The 20,072-nt window shown below is 51.8% G+C and overlaps 5 protein-coding genes across 5 annotated transcripts; 3 read left to right on the plus strand and 2 right to left on the minus strand.

Moving 5' to 3' along the window:
- Positions 1 to 749: 749 nt before the first annotated feature.
- On the plus strand, positions 750 to 8,539 carry J7T55_001423 (Lovastatin diketide synthase LovF; the record flags this gene model as incomplete). The annotated part of the gene is made up of 8 exons (XM_053145518.1): positions 750 to 1,272; positions 1,402 to 1,498; positions 1,646 to 1,937; positions 2,022 to 2,442; positions 2,851 to 3,861; positions 3,932 to 7,494; positions 7,595 to 7,890; positions 7,966 to 8,539. The coding sequence occupies 8 exons, from the start codon at positions 750 to 752 to the stop codon at positions 8,537 to 8,539; spliced, it is 6,777 nt and encodes a 2,258-aa protein (XP_052991686.1).
- Positions 8,540 to 9,071: 532 nt separating this feature from the next.
- Positions 9,072 to 10,271, plus strand: J7T55_001424 (uncharacterized protein; the record flags this gene model as incomplete). Its single annotated transcript, XM_053145519.1, has 1 exon — positions 9,072 to 10,271. The coding sequence occupies one exon, from the start codon at positions 9,072 to 9,074 to the stop codon at positions 10,269 to 10,271; it is 1,200 nt and encodes a 399-aa protein (XP_052991687.1).
- Positions 10,272 to 10,441: 170 nt separating this feature from the next.
- Positions 10,442 to 12,037, minus strand: J7T55_001425 (kinase-like protein; the record flags this gene model as incomplete). The annotated part of the gene is made up of 6 exons (XM_053145520.1): positions 10,442 to 10,502; positions 10,567 to 10,696; positions 10,777 to 10,939; positions 10,993 to 11,333; positions 11,416 to 11,765; positions 11,850 to 12,037. The coding sequence occupies 6 exons, from the start codon at positions 12,035 to 12,037 to the stop codon at positions 10,442 to 10,444; spliced, it is 1,233 nt and encodes a 410-aa protein (XP_052991688.1).
- An 888-nt stretch (positions 12,038 to 12,925) lies between these two features.
- On the minus strand, positions 12,926 to 13,980 carry J7T55_001426 (nad dependent epimerase dehydratase; the record flags this gene model as incomplete). The annotated part of the gene is made up of 4 exons (XM_053145521.1): positions 12,926 to 13,197; positions 13,258 to 13,440; positions 13,532 to 13,583; positions 13,666 to 13,980. 4 exons carry the CDS (start codon positions 13,978 to 13,980, stop codon positions 12,926 to 12,928), a joined length of 822 nt encoding a protein of 273 aa, XP_052991689.1.
- Positions 13,981 to 14,961: 981 nt separating this feature from the next.
- Positions 14,962 to 15,873, plus strand: J7T55_001427 (metallo-beta-lactamase superfamily protein; the record flags this gene model as incomplete). The annotated part of the gene is made up of 1 exon (XM_053145522.1): positions 14,962 to 15,873. The coding sequence occupies one exon, from the start codon at positions 14,962 to 14,964 to the stop codon at positions 15,871 to 15,873; it is 912 nt and encodes a 303-aa protein (XP_052991690.1).
- Between the last annotated feature and the right edge of the window lie 4,199 nt (positions 15,874 to 20,072).

Here is a 20,072-nt window from a genome sequence, read left to right on the forward strand (position 1 = left end):
GCAATTTTACAACACTCAAAGTACCAATCAGGAAAAAGGATCTACTTGTACCGGCATCTGGAAATATCCTCTAGCGACGGAAGCCATTTGAATCCTCCTGGCCGATCTCTTATCATGCACCTTGTCAGCATTATTTACATGGAGACACGATGGATGGTATCATAGTCATCTCCGCTCACCAACAGCTAGTTCTGGAATATATGACGGTCATCATTCTGCAGGTCTGGGTGGAACGACAGTCAATTGGCTCGCAAAATCTCACCAAGTTCAGGTGGGTGTGGCAGGAACTTATTCCGGCCCCCAACCGATGCACATGACTTTTGATTTGGTCGACAAAGTACGCTGATGCATCACCGACTTTTGCAGAAAAGCCACAGGTCACATCGTCAATAACAAGACGAATCCAAACAGCGACAAAACTCGTCTTTACAAGCACTGTAGGAACTAGATCCCTTTTTGTGGGCCTGTAAGAACTTGGAAATGTGTCCACACGAGCCTTAGGACATGACCGGCTTGATCCTCCCGTATGCTTGGGTCTCGGTAATGTGTAAACCAAAGTCTGGGGAGACTTGACTTTGTGGATGATTTTGTCGGTGGGCTGGGTATTGATAATCTAGCGAGATGGTAAATTCAAGACGAGCTGGACTTCTCAGTCCACATACTATTCTGCTGAGCTCTTGCTGTATGTTGGATTCAATCTTCAAGTGAACGAGTCAAGTCTTCTTTTAGTGACCTCTTTGATCTTCGATATGAGCAACCCAGGTATAACCTCGCCTCCGGCTCCGATTGCTATCGTAGGGATCTCATGTCGTCTTCCGGGGCACGCCAACAGCCCAGAAAAGCTCTGGGAGCTCCTGGAGCGAGCAGGCGAGGCCTGGACGCCCGTCCCAGCCGACCGCTATAATGAATCGGCGTTTTACCATCCAAATGGTGATGACCCCAATGGCACCAACAATCATCGGGGCGGCCACTTTATTGACGGGGACCCCAGTGATTTCGATCACTCCTTCTTCCGCGTATCACCACAGCAGGCTTCCGCCATGGACCCTCAACAGAGAATATTGCTCGAGATGACATACGAAGCCATCGAAAATGCCGGGTTGACCCTTGAATCCTGCTCTGGATCCAACACAGCGGTATATGCGGCCAGTTTCACTGCAGACTTTGAGCGGAACTTATATCGAGATCCGCTCAACATGCCTCTTTACTATCTTACTGGTGTTGAAAAGGCCATTCTGTCCAACCGCATCTCTCATGCCTTTGACCTACACGGTCAGTATAAGCCTTCACACTTTTTTTTGCTCAGACGTCTTTTATTGAAATCTTCCAGAACACGCCCCTTCGGTAACTCCGTACCAGGTTACTAATACACACCAGGTCCATCGATGACTATTGATACAGGCTGCTCTGGCGGGCTCGTTGCGATGCATCAGGCCTGCCACAGTCTTCGGAACGGCGAGTCAGATGTGGCTATAGTTGCATCCGCCAACTTGACTTTGTAAGTGTCGTTTTTACTGGAATAAAACCAAGGTTGTCATGATATGCAGAATCTACGCCGAAAGGATTTCTTACATACGGCCCCGCCAAGCCCTGCAATATAGATCCCAACTACTTAATTGGAGCCAGCATACTGACAACATTCCAGGGGTCCGGATCATCATATTGGTATGAGCACCTTGCATTTGACAAGTGGTGCTGGCCGCAGCTACCCGTTCGATAGCCGCGGCGATGGGTATGGTCGCGGCGAGGGGTGTGTTGTATTGGTGTTGAAGCGGCTGGATAAGGCTATCAGAGACCACGACCCAATACGAGCTGTAATTCGGAATACGGCTGTCAACCAGGATGGTTATACCGCTGCCAGCATCACTTACCCCAATGGCGTGGCCCAGGAACAGCTCATTCGCGACACTTACGCGCGGGCTGGGTTGAGTCCAATGGTGAGCCGTCCAACAACATGATATTACTATTTAATGTCGAGTCCTGGTTGTTTGTTCAATCTAACCTGTTGCATCATCTTTTAGGACGTGCCCTACGTTGAGGCCCATGGCACAGGCACACAAGCGGGCGACTTGGAAGAGCTGACGGCTATATCCAAAGTCTTCACAGGTTCTGAATCCGGGCGGCCTGGTCCATTATATGTTGGGTCCATTAAGGGTAATGTCGGGCATAGCGAAAACACCAGCGGCCTCTCCAGCATCGTGAAGGCCACCCTAATACTCGAGCGTCTGCATATTCCTCCTACGGCTGGCCTATGCAAGTTGAAGGCCGGTCTCCCGCTGGAGCAAATTTCTATTCCGACACAGTTAGTGCCGTGGCCACAGAAGATCAGCGATGGAATGGTCACGGTGCCGCCACGGGTGTCAATCAACAGCTTCGGCTTTGGTGGAGCTAATGCACACGCAATTCTCGAGGAGGCACCTCAGCCGTCAAATTCAGGCACATGTGTGTCCCGTCCATACACTGGTAACACTGGGCCTCGACTTTTTACCCTATCAGCCAGCAGTCAGGAGTCGCTTTCGAAGATGATCGTCCATTATCATCATTGGGTGGAAAGTCATCCTCAAGTTTCACTCCATGATCTTGCCTACACGCTGTGTTGCCGCCGATCTATTCTCTCGTGGCGTTTTAGCTGCGTTGCTTGGGACCAATATTCCCTTATGGAAAAGCTTCAGGCTGGGATGATTGCTCCTGGATCACAACCTGTGCGAGACTCTCCTGAGTTAGTCTTTGTATTTTCTGGCCAAGGAGCTCAGTGGCTAGGAATGGGCCGTGAACTGATGGCAGAAAAAATCCAATCGCCATTTTTCCGTGTTTCAATCCGTGCCTCACGAGACATTCTCCGTGAGCTAGGTGCCGATTGGGATCTGGAAGCGGAGCTTCTTCATCCTCCTGGTGAAGTCACACAGCTTAATAGTGCTGAGCTAGCCCAACCAGCAACAACAGCGATCCAAATCGCCCTGGTCGACCTACTCCGGACTATGGGCGTCCATCCTGGAGCCGTCGTAGGTCACTCCAGCGGAGAAATAGCCGCAGCCTATGCAGCTGGCCATCTCACTGCGCGACAGGCAATGACCGTGGCGTATCACCGCGGATTCATGGCTACCGCCGCAAAGAGCCATGGCCTGCCTCGTGGTGCTATGCTGTCAGTCGGACTAAGCGAAGCTGAGGCTCTCCCCTTTATCAAGAACCTGAGCAATGGCGAGGCCAATATTGCTTGTGTCAACAGTCCGAAGAGCGTGACCATCTCTGGCGATGCGGAAGCCATCGATGAGGTCTCGATGCGCCTTTCTTCTGCCCTTGATCGAGAAGGCGGCGCGATTTTCCAGCGCCGCCTGTTGGTTGACACGGCATATCACTCTCACCATATGCGTGCAGTAGCAAAAGACTACTGGGCTCGGCTCCAAGGCTTGAAACTAGACAAAGAACTTGACCAAGATAGCAGTAAAAATGCTTCTGTCAGGGCGGCTTCTTTTTTCTCTTCTGTGTCGGGCACCTTCAAATCATCCGGTTTTGACGCAGAGTACTGGACCGCCAACCTCGTCTCGCCTGTGCGTTTTAGCGACGCGATACAGACCATAGCGAACGCTCATCCCAGTTCCAGGCACACCGTCTTTGTTGAGATTGGCCCACATTCGGCGCTCGCAGGCCCAGTCCGTCAGTGCCTTTCGGACCCAATCATCGCCAGACCATCATCAGATTATCTATCTGTTCTAAAGAGGGATTCCAGTGCGGTCATCAGCGCCCTGGCGTTCTTTGGGCGTCTATTCGAGCTCGGGGTCAAGCTCAGTCTTTCCAATGTTTTGACCTTGTCTCCCGGGTCATATCCTGGTGTTGTTATACCCGACCTACCGAAATACCCATGTATGCTCAATTTTGTTTCATGTCTCTCGATAAGTGACGCTGAGAAAGTTTACTGACATGATGTGTTAAGGGGACCATTCTCAAAAGCATTTGTTCGAATCGCGGATCAGCCGTGAGTATCGAATGCGTCGAGACCCATATCACGACTTGCTTGGAGCACGCGCCCTTGATGCTACGTCCATTGAGCCTCGATGGCGACACATGATAAGCCTGGCCACTCTACCGTGGTTGGAGCATCATATCGTTGACTCCCAGGTGATATTTCCAGGGTCTGGGTACGTCTGCATGGCCATCGAAGCCGTGAGGCAGATGCAGAGAGAGCGCCACCCTGAAAGCCGACTGGAGACATTGGTGTTAAAGAATATATCGTTCCCCCGGGCTTTGGTGGTGCCCGGATCGCCGCAGCGCACCGAGATGCAATTGAGCCTGACGCCGCAAGTCGGGACGATCCTCGGTTTTAACTTCCGCGTCACTGCTCTGTCTGACGGCAAGTGGTTCGAGCATTGCACTGGTCTTATCGAGGGTTTGTTGGCACCTGAAAAGCCTGAGAGGGTCGTAAATGGTGTCCACGACTCGTACCCCTTAACAAATGGGCACAGCGATGGCAACCAGGCCATGTCGCAGAGCAGAATCTTCAAGGCCGAGGAAATTTATCGTGCGTTGTCCGATGCTGGGAACACCTACGGCCCAACATTCGCCGGCATCCGCCACATGAGTCTGTCCGCAGATGGTAAAAGCGGAAATGCCGCTATTGAGATCCCAAACACGGCGGCTCTGATGCCAGCGGGCCATCAAGAGCCGCACCTGATACACCCCACCACACTGGATATTCTGCTTCACACATGCCTGCCCTTGGCAGCGGGCCATTTCGGTCCAGGCTCTATAATGCCAGTCCACATCGACGAGCTTCACTTGCTGACTACCGCTGCGATGCCATCGAAATCAGGCACAGAGCTTCATGCCACACCGGTGCTCAAGTCAAGCCACTTCCGCACAGCATATGCCGATCTATCTGTGGCAGCTGGTGGAGAAACTGTTTTGCTTGCTTCAGGAATCGAACTGCGAAGTCTTGCTCCTCAGACATATCTTGACGAAGGAAAGCTCCAGGGAATCTGCTACGACCTCGAATGGCGCCCCGACGTGGATTTCTTCAGCCAAGATAGTCCGGCTAAGTTCGCAGGTCTAGCTCAAGTGTTTAGAGCCGTGAATCACAAATATGGAAAACACCTTCGAGTGTTAGAGATCGGGACACGGCACAGTAATCTCTCGCTTGCATTCTTAGGCACCCTCGACGGCCCGAGAAGCACTTGGCCACTCCTCGACTTCGCCAGCACAACGCCTGAATCACTCGATCAGGCACGCAGACAGCTCACAGGTTACCCCGTGCGCTATCATTCCTTATCCCAGGATTATGACCTTTGCAATCAAGGGCTCGACTCATCCTCGTATGACTTGGTGCTCACGTCGAGCATCGAGGCAGCACAACAAGCCTCTATCCTGGTCAAGTCCACGGGCATTGTAGTAGTGGAATCCGCTGCGCAACCAGACGGGTCTCTGATATCTATTTTCAATGCTGCCAATCTTGAAATGCAGCAAACCTCCGCCGATAATTCAAGGGGTAGCTGGGTCATTGTTGCACGGCCATCAGTTCATAAGGAGCGGCCAGTAGTTCCAGAACAGGTTCAAATACTCACCCACTCACGCAACAAAATCCGTCAAAGCTGGGCTTCATCTCTAGAAGACACACTGAGATCTGGTGGTGTCAATATCTCACGCGAACCAATTAGTGCGGTCCAGTTCGGCCTTGGTCTGGATATCCACGCGGAAGATGGATGCACTAGTTACATCGTGGTCCTCGAGGACGAGTCGCAACCAATATTATCTGACCCACAATGTTTCAACGCCGTCGTTGCGCTGCTTCGGCAGCCGTGCCGGATCATCTGGGTCAGTCCGGAACACCTCTTGCCTATGCACCAAATCACAGGCGTCGCACGCACAGCACACGCCGAAAACGCCACACTGCGCCTCACAACCGTTCACGTCGCTCCGGAGCTGCTGTCACTTCCCATTGAGGGTCAAGGACGTCTTGAGAATTCTGGCTGGCCGTTTTACGACATTTTTGTCCGTGTCATGGAATTAGAATGTCGCGCGGAGGAGCACGTGGAGCGCGAATACCGCGTCGACAAGGCTGGTGCCGTCCTTGTTCCACGTCTGCGCCACAGCTTGTCGCTTAACAATGCCGTCCACTCAGATCCACCGCTTGATACAGATCGTAAGGTCGTAACGGGAAAGTTTGTCGACAGTTCGAGGACGCTTTCGTTAGCTTCCGTTGGCCACAAAGGTCCAGGACCAAAATTCACAGAGCGGGTGGTCTTTCACGAGACGGCGCTGGCTGCTGCTACTCTGGCCGAGGACGAAATCGCAATCGAGACGCAGGCTTTCGTACTTTCCACGCAAGGCCCAAAGGCGGCCCCGTGTGTCTATTCAGGCTCTATCACTAAGGTCGGCGCTGCCGTCAGCAACCTATCGATAGGGGATCACGTTATCGCCATAGGATTGGTGCAGGGAGCAAATCGGCTGCGCGTATCTTGCTCTCAATCTGGACTTCTGCCGTCCAGTATGTCGCCCGCTGCTGGGGCCGGGGTACTCATTGACGTCCTGGCCGCGTGCTATTCACTACAAAGGCTCGCCCACCTGTCACCGCGGGGGAAGATACTCATCCATGGGGCTTTGAGCAATCTTGGTCGGGCAGTGGTCGCTGTGTCGAGGTCGGTTGGAGCGCGCATTGGGGCCACTGCAGCCAACATATCAGAGGCTTATGTGATGGCGTCCACGCTAGGGGTCCCGTTGGACGAGGTGATCATACTCACTACTCAGTACTTGCGGCGTGGTGACGCCTGGGCCCAAGATGTGGATGTTATTGTCCAGACTGGCACGGAAAGTGTGCCGGATCAGGTCTTGGCTCGCCTCAAGCCCTTTGGAAGCATTGTGGTTGTTACCACTACCAACAATTCAAGTCCCCACAGCTCTAGTAAGCACGGAGTGGCATCCGCTGTGCCCATGGCCCCTCGCAACTCTGCGCTCTTCTTCTGCGACGTTATCGAGCTCCTTATCGCGCGACCCGACCTGATACCGGACCTGATGACCCAATCCATCGCGACAATGGAGCATTTCCCCGTAACAGGCATGGACCTATGCGTACGGCCTGTTTCTCATGTTGACGATGCAATGCGGTTGATAAGCACAGGGTCTTGCGATAGGATAGTGCTCCAAGCAGAGAAACAGTCGAAGGTGTCGATTATGGCGCTGCCACCTTCACAAGGCAACGCCTGGGCCTCTGAGAACGCCTGTTATGTTATCGCAGGAGGTCTGGGGGACCTCGGAATCCGCCTCCTCCATCTGATGGCTCGTCGCGGCGCGAAGCATCTAGTTACACTATCCCGGCGTTTTGTTGAAGTCCAAGAACAGCATCGTATTCAAGCTCAGCTGCAAGAGCTCAGTCCAGGATGCAAATTATATTGCCTGAATTGTGATCTCACTGTCGAGGAGAGTGTGAAAAAAGCCGCTGCAACTCTTGCCTCGATGGGAGCACCGCCGGTGCGAGGGATCGTTCACTCGGCCGCTTTGCTTCAGGTGAGTTCTGGTTCCCATGATAGGACCCATGAGCCCCTTCCATTAGACCTGCATGCATGAAATGTTCTCTGACCACTGACTGACTGCCCTCGGCTTATAGGACCGGACACTTGATTCAATGACACACCATGATTTTCTATTAGCGAGTCAAGTCAAAGTGGACGGCACATCAGCCCTCGAAAGTGTTTTCACTTCTCCACACCTTGAATTCTTTCTTATGTTGTCTTCTGCTGTCAACATAGTTGGAGCCAGTGGGCAAGCGAACTATAACGCTGGTAACAGCGTCCAGGATGCCCTGGCATATGCGCGACAAGAAGGCTGTTGCCGATATATGTCCTTGAGTATTGGGTGGATCGAGGACGCCGTTCACACCGCCGATGACGAAGCACGACTTAAGTGAGTTGATCAACCCCAGGTTTAGGTTTCTGCTCCCATGGGTAGGAGCATCAACTAACCCAGAGCTATTTGCAGTGGTCTTCGACGGTCCGGGCTTAGAGCTATCACCCACGACGAGCTTTCACGATACCTCGATCACGCTCTTGAAGCTGCAAGCGGCGGTTCTCCACAAGCCATCATTGGGTTCGACGCAGCCTCGCTCTCAGCCGCGACCGCTCACAACGGCACGGTGCGCTCGGCGCTCTTCAGCCACGTCCGTGGCCTGGCCCAGTCAGAGCAAACCGCGGCAGGGACGGACCCATCATCATCGTCTCAGGCAAACACCAACGCCTCCGTCCTTTTCGCAAAGGCAATGGCCAACGACGACCTGAAATCAGCCACCGAAGTTGTGTCTACCGCAATGACCAGCCAGCTCGCGCGCATGATCTCTATCGACAGCGACCGCATCAATCCTCACGCGACCTCCATGCTTGCGCTTGGCGTCGACTCGCTAGTATCCATCGAGCTTCGCAACTGGACGATGCGTGAGTTTGACGCGCCACTGCAGACTTCGGAGATACTGGTAGACCAGACTATTCGTGCTCTTGCAGAGAAGGTGATTTCACGCTCACGCATGGCTGTGGCGGCAAGTGTTGCGACAGAGAGTTGATTGGTGAAATCTATGCTGGCCGGCTAATGTGTTGATGCATACTGTTGACCTTTCAGGTAGTATACATGTCGAAAAGCCTGCGAGGGCTGAGGCGTGGCGTATTATACAGGCCAGGAGTCCGAGAACCGTAGTTATTAGTTTTTGATTGTCCAGAATAAGATATGCGATGGTTCAAAGGGTGTAAGTGGCTTACTTAGACTGTCAATGCAAGGAGGAAGAGAAATAGGCATCCATATAGAGAAAGTGGGCCGATTACGAAAGGAGTAAAGGGGAGGATTTCCTGGCTGATCTAGCGTGGCCTGTTCTCATACCGAAGTTAGCTTGAATCCCCTAAGATCTGACGAAAGCTCCTTGTCGATCCTTCGAGTAGTACGACCAATTGGAGGTACCAGGAAGTGGCTTATGGCTAGTCATGGCCATTTGAAGGTTGGAAATTCAACAAATGTAGCCATATCAGCTCCCAAATTCCCATTTAAACCCGCCGAACCTTTTCTGTCCTCAAATCGGCCGAATTCGTTACACACAATCAACAATGTCTCCACGAAAAGAAAAGTTACGGTCATATTTCAACTCGCATCCTGGGCAGCCTCTCCGGCCAATCCTGACTTCTCTAAATGGAGACGCCTCTTGGTTGATGTCCTTTCCCTGCCCCGCACCACTGGAACAGGGTAACAGGCTCGGCACAAAGAGGTTCTATCACTTCATCACCGATGCCTGGCTGAAGGGACCTGCTACGTTATTATCTCCTTGGCTTGTCTGCATCGAGCGCACTGAGCCCGCGGCTGTGTCTAATGGGAATGAAGTCGACGGGCTTGTTCGCGAGATCGAAGAGCTTGCCGCAGTTGCTCAAGGGACGGTCCTTGATGAGGATCCTGATGCACAACTGCAGCAGCCGTTGTTGGATGCTATTCTGATCAAGCTCCACGTCATCGATCACCTAAATCGGCCAACACTGGAAACATTTGACAGGAGTATTCCCGTGTTTGCCACCGCCCAGGCCGCGCCGACTATCCGCGGTTGGGGCCACTTCGATAGGGTAGTCGAGACACGCGACTATAAGAGGTATAGTGGCGATACCAGCATCGCTAATAACCCTTCATCGACCTCAGATGTTCCACCGGAAGGTCTTCAAGGCCACTGGAAGAGCTTCCACCCCGGCAAGCCGCTGCCTGACTGGCTCAGTGTGTTCAGGCTGGTGGGTGACCGCGACCTAGAACTGGCCACGGCCATTGTCTGGTCTCACGAAGACAGGGAGTCTAACGACGAAAGAAACGGCAAGAATATGAAGAACGAGTTCATTATCGACACACCACACGGAATCGATATTAAAACCGAGTCCATCGTCGCATTCTTCGATGGCAATGTCATCCACAAGAGCACCACAGCCGAAGCAAGTGAGCGACCCGAAGTTGTCGATAAATTGGAATGCCTTGCTATATTCGCTGGGCTCAAAGACAGTTATGCACTCGGAATGCGGTCAACCATCGGCGTGGAAAGGAGTCTTCAGCTATGGAGAAAGGCTGAACCTAGATACTGGGTACGGAGCCATGACTCGCCTCTTCGGTACAGTGGCGCTATCATGAGGTTATTAATGACTACAGACGTGCCTCGGACCCTGGAATATGGACTGGAAGAGGAGAAGAAGCAAATGTTAAAGGGTGGCAAAGTTGAGGATTTGAGGGTGCCTGACTTGGTGAAAGTTCGGAATGGAGAGTGTCTCGTGCTTGATTGACATTTGGTAATTATCTGATATTCAGTCTAGCTCCGGATTAAGTGATCAGATTTCATAGATATAGAGGGGGACATGTATCCTCAATTTGTGACCACGGCTTGACTCTATGTCCATTTGGAGAAACAACGTTGAACTGGGGGTATCATTGACGGCAGACCTGCCTTAGCTGTCTAGAACTGCAGTGACTGGATACATTTGTCAGTTCTAGACAGTTCGAACAGCAGGCTCAGCCTGTATCAGAGCACCCAAGCGAAATCAAGTATCTGAAAGCAGATCTAGAGCCTGTGAAGCTGACATTCGGTCGGATGGACGGAATCTCAAAAGCCCTTGAATGACAGGTAGCAGCGGGCGTAGGGGTGGATCAAGGGGGTCTTCCAGAAGACTATCAAAGCGTTGCTCGAGCCATGACAACTCCGGAACCTCGTCTGAAACAATGCGTCAGCTCACAGTCTCACGGTATGTCGAAGACGACAAGACTTAGGCTAAGAGTAAAGGATTTCCTCACCTGTATCCTTAATATATGGCTTGTCAGAGTCTTCTTTCATTTTGAGCCATTTTCCTTTCCATTCTTCTGGCACGTCTTCCACAAAATGAACCATCTGCGACACAAGGAACTCATCCCCTCCAAATGCCTCAAAAGGCTTGTACCCGAACACCATGTGGTATATCTATAAATTTGTGAGCATTGAAACTTTGGGATAAGATTATTTCGCAGACTTACAACAATCCCGGCCCTCCACAAATCAACACGATAATCAAACCGGTCGTCAAATATGGTTTCGGGGGCCTTGCAGTCAACGGGCTGAGCCAGCCGTGCAGGCTCCTCACCCTCTCGGAAAGACTCACCCCAGTCTATCAGTCGAATGTCTTCCTGGTCCTCATCCAACCAATGATTCCACTCCGCCCGCCTTACCATGTGCTTGGGGAACCTCGGGTCAACCGGCTGTCCGTCTTCTCGGACAAGATCCTCGACGACTGGGGTGCCAATAATTGCTAAGATGTCTTGCTCCGAAGCATGCTTTATGTTATTTGCCGTGAAGGCAATATTATGTGAGCTGATATCTATTACTCGGTCAGTGGGTTAGTTGGGATCTTCTTGAGATCCTGGACGTGGTCCATGTAAGGTGTCGAGGGTTGCCCTTACCGCCATGAGAGATACCCTTTTCATGCAGGCTTGATAAGGCCCCGAGTAGCTGTTTCGACACTCGGAATATGACATTAGAGTCAATGCGATCATCTGCAGTTGGACTGTCGAACATCGAAGCATTGCAGCTCTTGATAACATTGTCGAGACTTGGTCCCAGCAACTCCAGAACAAGACATTGGTGACGTCCATTTGGCCCTTCATGGAAAAAATCATCCAATAGTTGAACAACGTAAAGTTGTCCGTTCGTGGCGCTTTTAGACAATTCCCGCAGGACGCCTATCTCCTTGGACGACTTTTCTTGTCCGCTGTGGGCCGCCAGGATCTTGACTGCAACCCATTCCTCGCGACTGATCAAACAGCGCCGTCAGTTGATTTCATCATGGACCTGGAATGAATTTTGTGTTGGGGTAAACATAGTAGAGAATACAAACATTTTGTCTTTGGCCAACCAGACCGTCGAGAAGCCTCCCCACCCAAGCTTGTGGCGAATCAGGTAGCGACCGTCTTTAAAACGATCCCCTAGAGAGACAGGGTGGAATCCGCCTGGTCTGTAGCCTGCCAGACGTTCTTGGTCGAAGAAGGAATTTAATGGCTTGTGGCCATGTGCATAACTATCCATGCTTGGCTACTCTCGGGATGGTAAGAGAGGCGATGGTGATCTCACACAGACCTTGCCGGGAGGAATGAAGTCGGTTGTTATCCAGGTTCTGGAGGAATATGTGTCCAAGTGTGTGCGAATCGAAAAGTGGAAAGTCGAGAGCAGATACAAACAAGCAAGTGAGGCAGAAAGTGTACTTGAATATTTAAATACAAGTGCAGGTCAGCTATTTAGTATCCACAGGATATAATGTCTGTTAAATCCACTCCCGACTGCGAAGTGGCGACGCAGGCACTCGTGATTGGTTCCTTACCGTCGTGGATCTATCGATGTGGGTCCGTCTACTTGCTTCATCGCCATTCTGCCTACAGTAGTGGATCGCGTGGTATTCGCTTCCAGAAGAGACTTAGGGATATGATTTTGATTATCGTGCATGCTGATACTTCTGTGTAGTAATGCGAAATTCTGCCTCGCATTCGTAACTGTTACTAGAAAGTCCTACTTCATCTCGTCATTCTGCCAGTGTCCGAATTATGTCCTCCGCCTTCGCAAATGAGAGCTCAGTCATCGTCTCCTTCCATAACCTGTCCGAGACTTCCTTTCCCTCCGCAGTGTAGATTATTGGCGCCATACTTCGATTTCATTTGATTAATAGTCACTTGCTTGCATCTCGAGTCAGATAGTCTTGGCTGCCTTCATGTATGTGCAGCCTATTGGAGCGTGCAATCCAGCCTATTCTAGCGTGCAATCCAGCCGTTCTTTCTTTTACAAAGGGAAATGCGAATCCAAGCACTGTCTACCTATGTACTAAATGAATGGGATTCCATCATGGGGCGGGGGGTCCATGTATAGATCCACAGACTTGTTCCAGTTGCTGCGCTTATAAAGTGTGATCCAGGAGAGGAGCCTTCAAGACGCCATCCTCTTCAATAGCCAGAGCCCGTACAGCGTAGTTCCCGTCACTGATAAAATGCCAGTCCAGACTGCGAGAACCTTGAGCAGAACTTTGGTAGCATAGCTATCCGCCGCGGCGGCGTCGTTTGTCCTCGGGAATGGCTCATCAGGGACCGGCACACCCAAGAATTTACACAGAGGGGCCCAGCCCTCGCCCAAGTCCATCTCCAGGAGCTGGTCTTTTGGAACGACAGATCGCACTTTATTGTGATGCGCTTCCAAAATATCTGTTTACGTGGCATGGTCAACCCTGAGCTCTTTTCCGCTGAGGAGCAAACGACGCTTACGAGGACCACCTCTTTTGATTAATTCGGCTGGATTAGCTGTGGTTTCGGTCACACTCAGTCCGGCGAGCTGCAGTGTGGAGCGGCTGTATTCATTCGCAAAAGATGGGATGTACCTCCATCCAGGAATAGGGGCTAGCACGATACCGAGCCATGCCGGCGTCGTTCGGCTAGTAAGAGCGGCGACTGAGACGTTCAGCGTTAGCAATCACGATGAGATGGCGGAGAAATATATTCGCTAGGGTTTTTGGACCAGTTTTCTCCAGGAGATACTCACTACTGTTCCACCACTTGACCGGGTCCCTCCGAACGAGGACCACTCTCGCATTCTGAGTCCAGTCAGCCACTACAGGTCTTGAAGCCCCAGATAATATGTTTCATTACTCTCTCATGAAGATTCAAAATACTTACGGGGTATATCTCCATCATCTCGGGAATAAAATCAGCTGGCGGCAAGTCTGCAGTGCCTACGAAGCCCGCCGTGGCCTCACGGACAAGCTTCAGGGTCTGCTTCTTGACCCCGGCGTTTCTAGCCTCGTATGCCTTGATCCATGTGCTGCAGTAGTCGTCGCCACGCACCAGGATCTGCGTGCCACCATGGAGAATCGGACCGTCCAGGAGCTTGTCCAAGGCCAGGGACATGGACACGGTGCCTGTCCGGGAGTAGCCCGCCGAGATTACCTGGACATCTTGCGAGTCTGTCGGCACGGATGCGACTCCGCCCATGATGATGCTGGCTCGGCTTTTACGTACTTGCTAGTTGAAATTTCAAGAGAATACCGGCTGAGACTTCGCCGCGTTCTTTACGGCGCAGCTGACCAGCGAGTTCCGGTGCTAGCGCTGAGTTGATCAGAGACCCATAGTACCCTGGTAACTAGGACAGCACTAATTGGCAGAAAAGGCACCAACATGTAGACTGATGGACTACATCCTTCGCCTCTGCAACCCTGGAACGGCATCAGACCACGCAACGAGGAACCTACACGTACGCGCTGACAGGAAACCATGTGGCGGCCCTGCTCTCGTTTAAGCGGGGAACGTCTCCACAATCCTACCATGATTCTCCCCACGACAAAATGGCTTCACGTCGCGGACGAAGTCGTTGAGCCCTGGGTTGCTGCGTTCAAAATCACGAGCGAAATCGTCATTGTTTCACATAGCTCTTGTGGCTGATGTAGAGCAATCAGCATAATCGGACGGTCTATATATTCTCCACGTAACGCAAGAGAAAACCAGCCACAAAGGGCGACATAGACGAGCAAAGCCGGATAATTGCCTTCGGTGGCCGCAGACATGAGACCCTGCTATGTAAGTAAAAGTGCGTTCTGAAAATATTCTTGCAATTTTGGTATACAAGAGAAGTGCGATACCAGTTGGGTTACGTGACATTGGATACTGTAGATTAGTGATCACGCATGCACGAGTTGGAGAGCCTATGCGCCTTTCTTGTCTACCAGGCGATTCGCGGTCGTTTGTCATCAGCCCATACAGTAATTATCGTGGAATCATTAGGAGAAAGGTTTTCACGGCTTCTCGCACAATATGCTTGGTTCTACTACGATGATACAAGATCTGTTGCCTATGTATAAAATGAGCAAAGCGCCCACGCAAACCTCCAAGTCCGGGTTCAAAAAACCATCATCGAGACATCATCATCTTTTCATTCACACACATACTGCACAAAGCAAAATTGAGTTTCGTGCAGCAATGGCACTAAAGTTCGCAAGCTTCATCTGCCCTCCTATTCCCACAGCATTGCCATCTCCGGACCCTTCGTCACCAGATACGGGCCTCTGGTCTCCCCTGTGCTGCACTCTGGTCTACACGCCCACATCGGCGCTGATTATCGATTGCCCTCCTAGCATAGCAGCCACCCGCGACCTGGCGGCGTGGGTCAAGGGTACCTTACCCGCAGGCTCTACACTGAAGCTATTCTTGGCCACGCATGCGCACGGCGATCACTTTTTCGGCTTTCCGGTCCTGGAGGACCACTTCCCCGGTATTCAAGCCGTGGCTAGCCGCTACGTCGTCAAGGGCGTCGAGTCTCAATACGCCCCAGAGCTCTATGAGGGCCTGTGGAAAGTGGCATTCCCATCGTCTCCCTCTGGTACTGGCCTTCCGGAGAGGCGGGTCAACTTTAAAGCATTCCCTGAGTCCAACGAAATCGACTTGGGTAGCGGAAGTCTTGTCAAGCTCCACGATATTCCGTACGCTGACACGCATTACTCCTCCTTCGTCCATGTCCCAGACTTGGGTCTTGTTGTGGCAGGCGACATTGTCTACAACGGAGATTGTTACCAATACTTGGTTGAGGCGAACAACGCCGAGCGAAGAGCCAAGTGGATTGAAGCAGTATCTCAGATAGCAACCTTGGAACCGGAAATTGTCATACCCGGACATTCATTCCATGTGCGGACTGAGCCGGATGAACATTACGCCAAAGCCATGTTAGAGTCAAACAAAACGTATATCAGGGGGTTTGAAGAGGAGCTTCAGAGATCCAGTGGGGCTAAGGACTTGTTCTCGCGAATGAGGAAACGGTTCAGTCGGTGGAATCTCTGGATCTTGAGCCAGAGCTCCGAGGCTGCTTTTGGCGCGGATACTGCACATCACAGCTGATCGCAGCCATAGCAAAGTCGCCGTGTAGTACAGTGCAATAGGCAGAGGATCGTGCGAGATGAACTCACTTCAATGGGTGTCTTCTACTAAAACGATCGGGTAAAGTCAGTTCATCAGAGGTCAAAATGTATAGAACAAAGCAGACGCTTTCAGTCACTTTATTGATTGTGATCATTTCCCCAGATCATCTGCTCCAGTTGATGGCTCTTCTTATGCACGAGCGGATGCTGTAGGTTGATCATGAGGACGATACGAGCAAGTCCAGCAGACAACGACCCTTGGCTACGTGAGCCTTCTTCGATCAACAATCTCTCAAGGGCTTTTCCGATTGCCACATCCCCTAAAGCTCGACCGCGGTAGCTTGCAAATGTCTCACACAAGATCCTCCATGCGAATTGAAGATAGTCATATCTCTATTTAAAGTCAAGGCTACTTTTGTCATCAGTCATGAAATGGCTTTCCAATATGCTAGGGTAATCTTTTTGCAAACCATACTGGGCATTTTAGCTCCGCCTACTCCTAATCCGGCTGCTGACCCGTTGCTTCCACTGTTCCAAGGCGATTGTAGCAAACACGGAGACCCCCTTATCTTTTTTCCATTCCGAGTATCGTTGTGCCGCAGACGAGCCTCCCAATCGTACCCCCGCTGAGGCTGCCAACCTCAAAGGCCTCAGTCCATTCCTTTGCTCTCTCGCCTGTATGCTTCCGAATATGTACTGGGGTGAAAAGCTCCGACGCGGCATGGTGCTCTGTATAGGTATGGCGACGCTAGTCTCAATGCTTTTCTCTTTCCCGCGCAACGCATAGACTGCAAGGCACTTCCTGTCAGTGAAGATTCTTTGGTGTGATAATGGTGGAACAATGACACGACGGGTCTTACATTTCCGCACCCTTGCCGCACCCACCAGTAGACTGGCCACAAAGCTCGCGGCCAGCCTCGCACCACCCCTCATGCAGATGACAGCGAGGCGTATCGCGGCATCGATGATGACACCCGACACGACGTCGATCGTCAGACCGGCCACGACAGCAATTGCACACGCTATAACGGCCACTGCGGCAACAGCCGCAACAGCTCCGATTGCGGCACCGATGGCAAAGTCTGTCAGGAGCACACCGGCCCGTGAGGAACTCGGCTTGTGTGTCAGGCCGTGGATCAGGTGCTCGCTCGCCCTCCGGCGCGCTCTGTAGTATCGGCCCCAGCTTGGGATTAGAGCGTCGGCTTCGGACTGCGGAAACGGCGTGGAGAGAGTGCTCAGACCGGGAGCCTGCTGGATGGCGTCTAAAAACATCGCCGGGGCCTGGTTGGGATTAGATGATGTGTGCCAGTTTGAAGGACTGTTTTGGAGGCATCGAGGTGCCGGTTGACTTCATGAATGCTGTTTGATCAGAGTTCTGTCGAGTTGTGCCGCAACCCACATATTTCAACAGATGGAAATGATGGATTGTCCGGGCCACGGTACCATGTGAATTTGCGTGCCTTATTCGTATGGCGAGTGAATGTGTTAGAGTTCTCCAGTCGTTTTACCTGATGAATTGCCGACGCTGTTCAGGTGTTTCTCATCGCAGATCTGCCTTTTCTGGACTGTCTCCTCAGTCTGAGAGCTGACAGCGAAATTTGGGATGAACAACAGTGTAGAGTCAGGGCGTTTCGCAACTTGGCCCCCTGCCGCAACGTCCGCCCTGCATACAAACCTTAATCCCCGGGGGCTGACTGCTGAATTCCCGTTACTTCGATTGCCATCAGGTAAAGAAAGTGCAATATCGTAGTGTGAGAATGTTGTCGATTGTATCGATTCGAGCGATGATGCCTCTCCTAATGGCGAGAGCAATTCGACCCTTGTGTTGTCGACAGGTCCTGTCCTGTCATTGGAATTGCCTAGAGAGCATTGTCCTCTCCCAACTGCGGTGCCAAGAAAGGAGAACGTTCGTGTGTCGGTCATGAGTTACATGTAGATCATTACAAGGCTGGCTGTTCACTGGCTGCATTGACATTCCAACATCATGGTAGTACCCGTGGTTACATGCATGTGCTAACAATTGACTTCGAAAGCATGGAATCGCTGTGTCCGAAGGTAGTAGATAAGACAAAGTGAATGAGATAAGAATAGTCAAACGACCGTGACAGGTATTTACACCTCCTCGGAGCTGGAGCCTGAAGGACATTATCAATAGACGTACAACCTTGTCGAAGACGCTTCGAGAACGCCACACCAATCCAGAACAGCCCTATCTCAGAGCATGCCGTGTTATGCCATGGTGAAATCAATACAGCTCATATAAGTCTGATCCGCTTCCCTACTATCCCACCACCACTGCACGGCACACTTGCCAGCCTCGCCGCACTGACCAGCCACATCCGGCATCGTGATCTGAAAGTCGGTGTTGTTCTTCGCAACGCCCGTGCTCGTGCTGGCATAGTTCTGGAACTCAATCATCGGCGTCCCGATCACGGTGTTGGTGCCCAGGTCGATGACGCTGACGTTGCAGTCGCCCGTGTGTGGTGCCCGGATGTCCACCTTCATCTCTATGGTCTGGCCTGCGGTGAATTTCTGCACGTTGGCGGTATTATCGGCGAGCTGGTAGCCCTTGCACATGAAGAACTGGCACGAGGTGGCGTTGAAGTCCTTTTGTGAGGCGGCGTTCTGCTCGAGCTGTTGTTGGTTTCCGTAGGGGTCACTCTTTTGGTTGTTGAAGGGCTGCTCGCCACATGCTGCCTTGAAGGCGTCGCCGACTGTTCGGGCTGGTGGAGTGGTCACCATACCGTGACCAGCGGCGAGAGCGATGATGGTTGTCAGCACAGCGACAGACTTCATTGTGATTAGAGAAGGCTATTTTGTGAAACGAAAGTCTACTCGGTGAAAATTGGGAGTAAGGAGGGTGAGGAAGTGATGGAATTTGCCCAATTGTTGTGATTAGCTTGAAGTAAATGAATGTTAATATACGGCGACGTACTGGGACGAACGAGTAGTATTGCGATGAAAGACTGTTCCTCGTCTGGAAAAATGGAACGGTTGCATTGTGGGTGGCGGAGAAGAACCAAGTTGTTATATACCGCGGCCTCGATGATCAGTCCGTCCTTTCTTTCAACGGCCACCTTCCCTCTTGAGGATTATCTTTCGAGCCGGCAAGGCAAGTCGCGGAGGCATGATCCAAGGGAACAGGTTGAGTGGTCCGAGTGTTGCGATGGACAGGAGAGATCGCCAGGCTTCACCCCCGCCACCAAATCAGACATCAGACGAAGGGCTTTTGCATAGACCGGTTGTCCGAACGAGACCGTGGGAGATACTTCTCTCCTGTATTACTGGTGTTTTGTAGGGCGAGTCTCTTGCAGCCTTGGCAGAGGATCTCGAATAGGGCAGCGACATCGTGCAACTTTATGAATCTGCCTTGCAGGGCGTAGAAGCTCGAAGGCTTGGTGTGACGATCCAGTTCTTACTAGCAGATCAATGTGATGATCAGAGGTTGCGAGAGGTCGATCACCGCATGGATGAACATTGTCGCGGATGATTCGGTGTTCTGGCCGGCATAGACCTAGTGCCATCCGCTCGGGAACGTTGCGCGGCAAACAAGCTCCCATCATGAAACGCTAGGGGCGCGGTTTCAAGTTGCTGCCGATGACAGCGCTGTGTGCCTCGCATGCACATCCGAATGGGGCTAATTCATGCCTTAGAATGCAATAAGAGCTGTTGTATGTCATGGGGTCAGGTGCTTTTCGCTGCGTTTCTGTCAGTGCGAGCGGCTGTGGCCCGTGCATGCACAGCGAGTTTGCCCTATGTTCCCATCCAGCCGTGGTTCTACCGGCCATTACGTGGCTTCTTTTGGTGTTTTCAGCTCGATGTTGGGCATGAACCCCGGCTGCAGATCAACAGGATGACAGCAGCAATCCAGATGTCATTCACGTGTCGTTTCGACTGCCTTGGACGGGCTGGAGATCCAGTGATGAAACTTGAAGCTCATAAGAGGGATGAAAATCAACACGTGCGAAACGAACGGCAGATTGTAAAATGCCGTGTTCAGGGTGGGCACGAGCATTCGGGAGCTGGAAATGACTACATAGAATGACCGATTCTAGACGACAATGAAGCAAGCCGCGGCAAAATACAAATCGCTCAACAGATTACCTGTTACGGCTACAGTCCTTGATTCCCCGGCAACGAAGAATACAGCCCTGACATCACGGGACATGCAACAATGAC

The sequence above is a fragment of the Diaporthe amygdali genome, assembly GCF_026229845.1.
Source record: "Diaporthe amygdali strain CAA958 chromosome Unknown NODE_21_length_814164_cov_65_183785, whole genome shotgun sequence".
Classification (NCBI taxonomy): domain Eukaryota; kingdom Fungi; phylum Ascomycota; class Sordariomycetes; order Diaporthales; family Diaporthaceae; genus Diaporthe; species Diaporthe amygdali.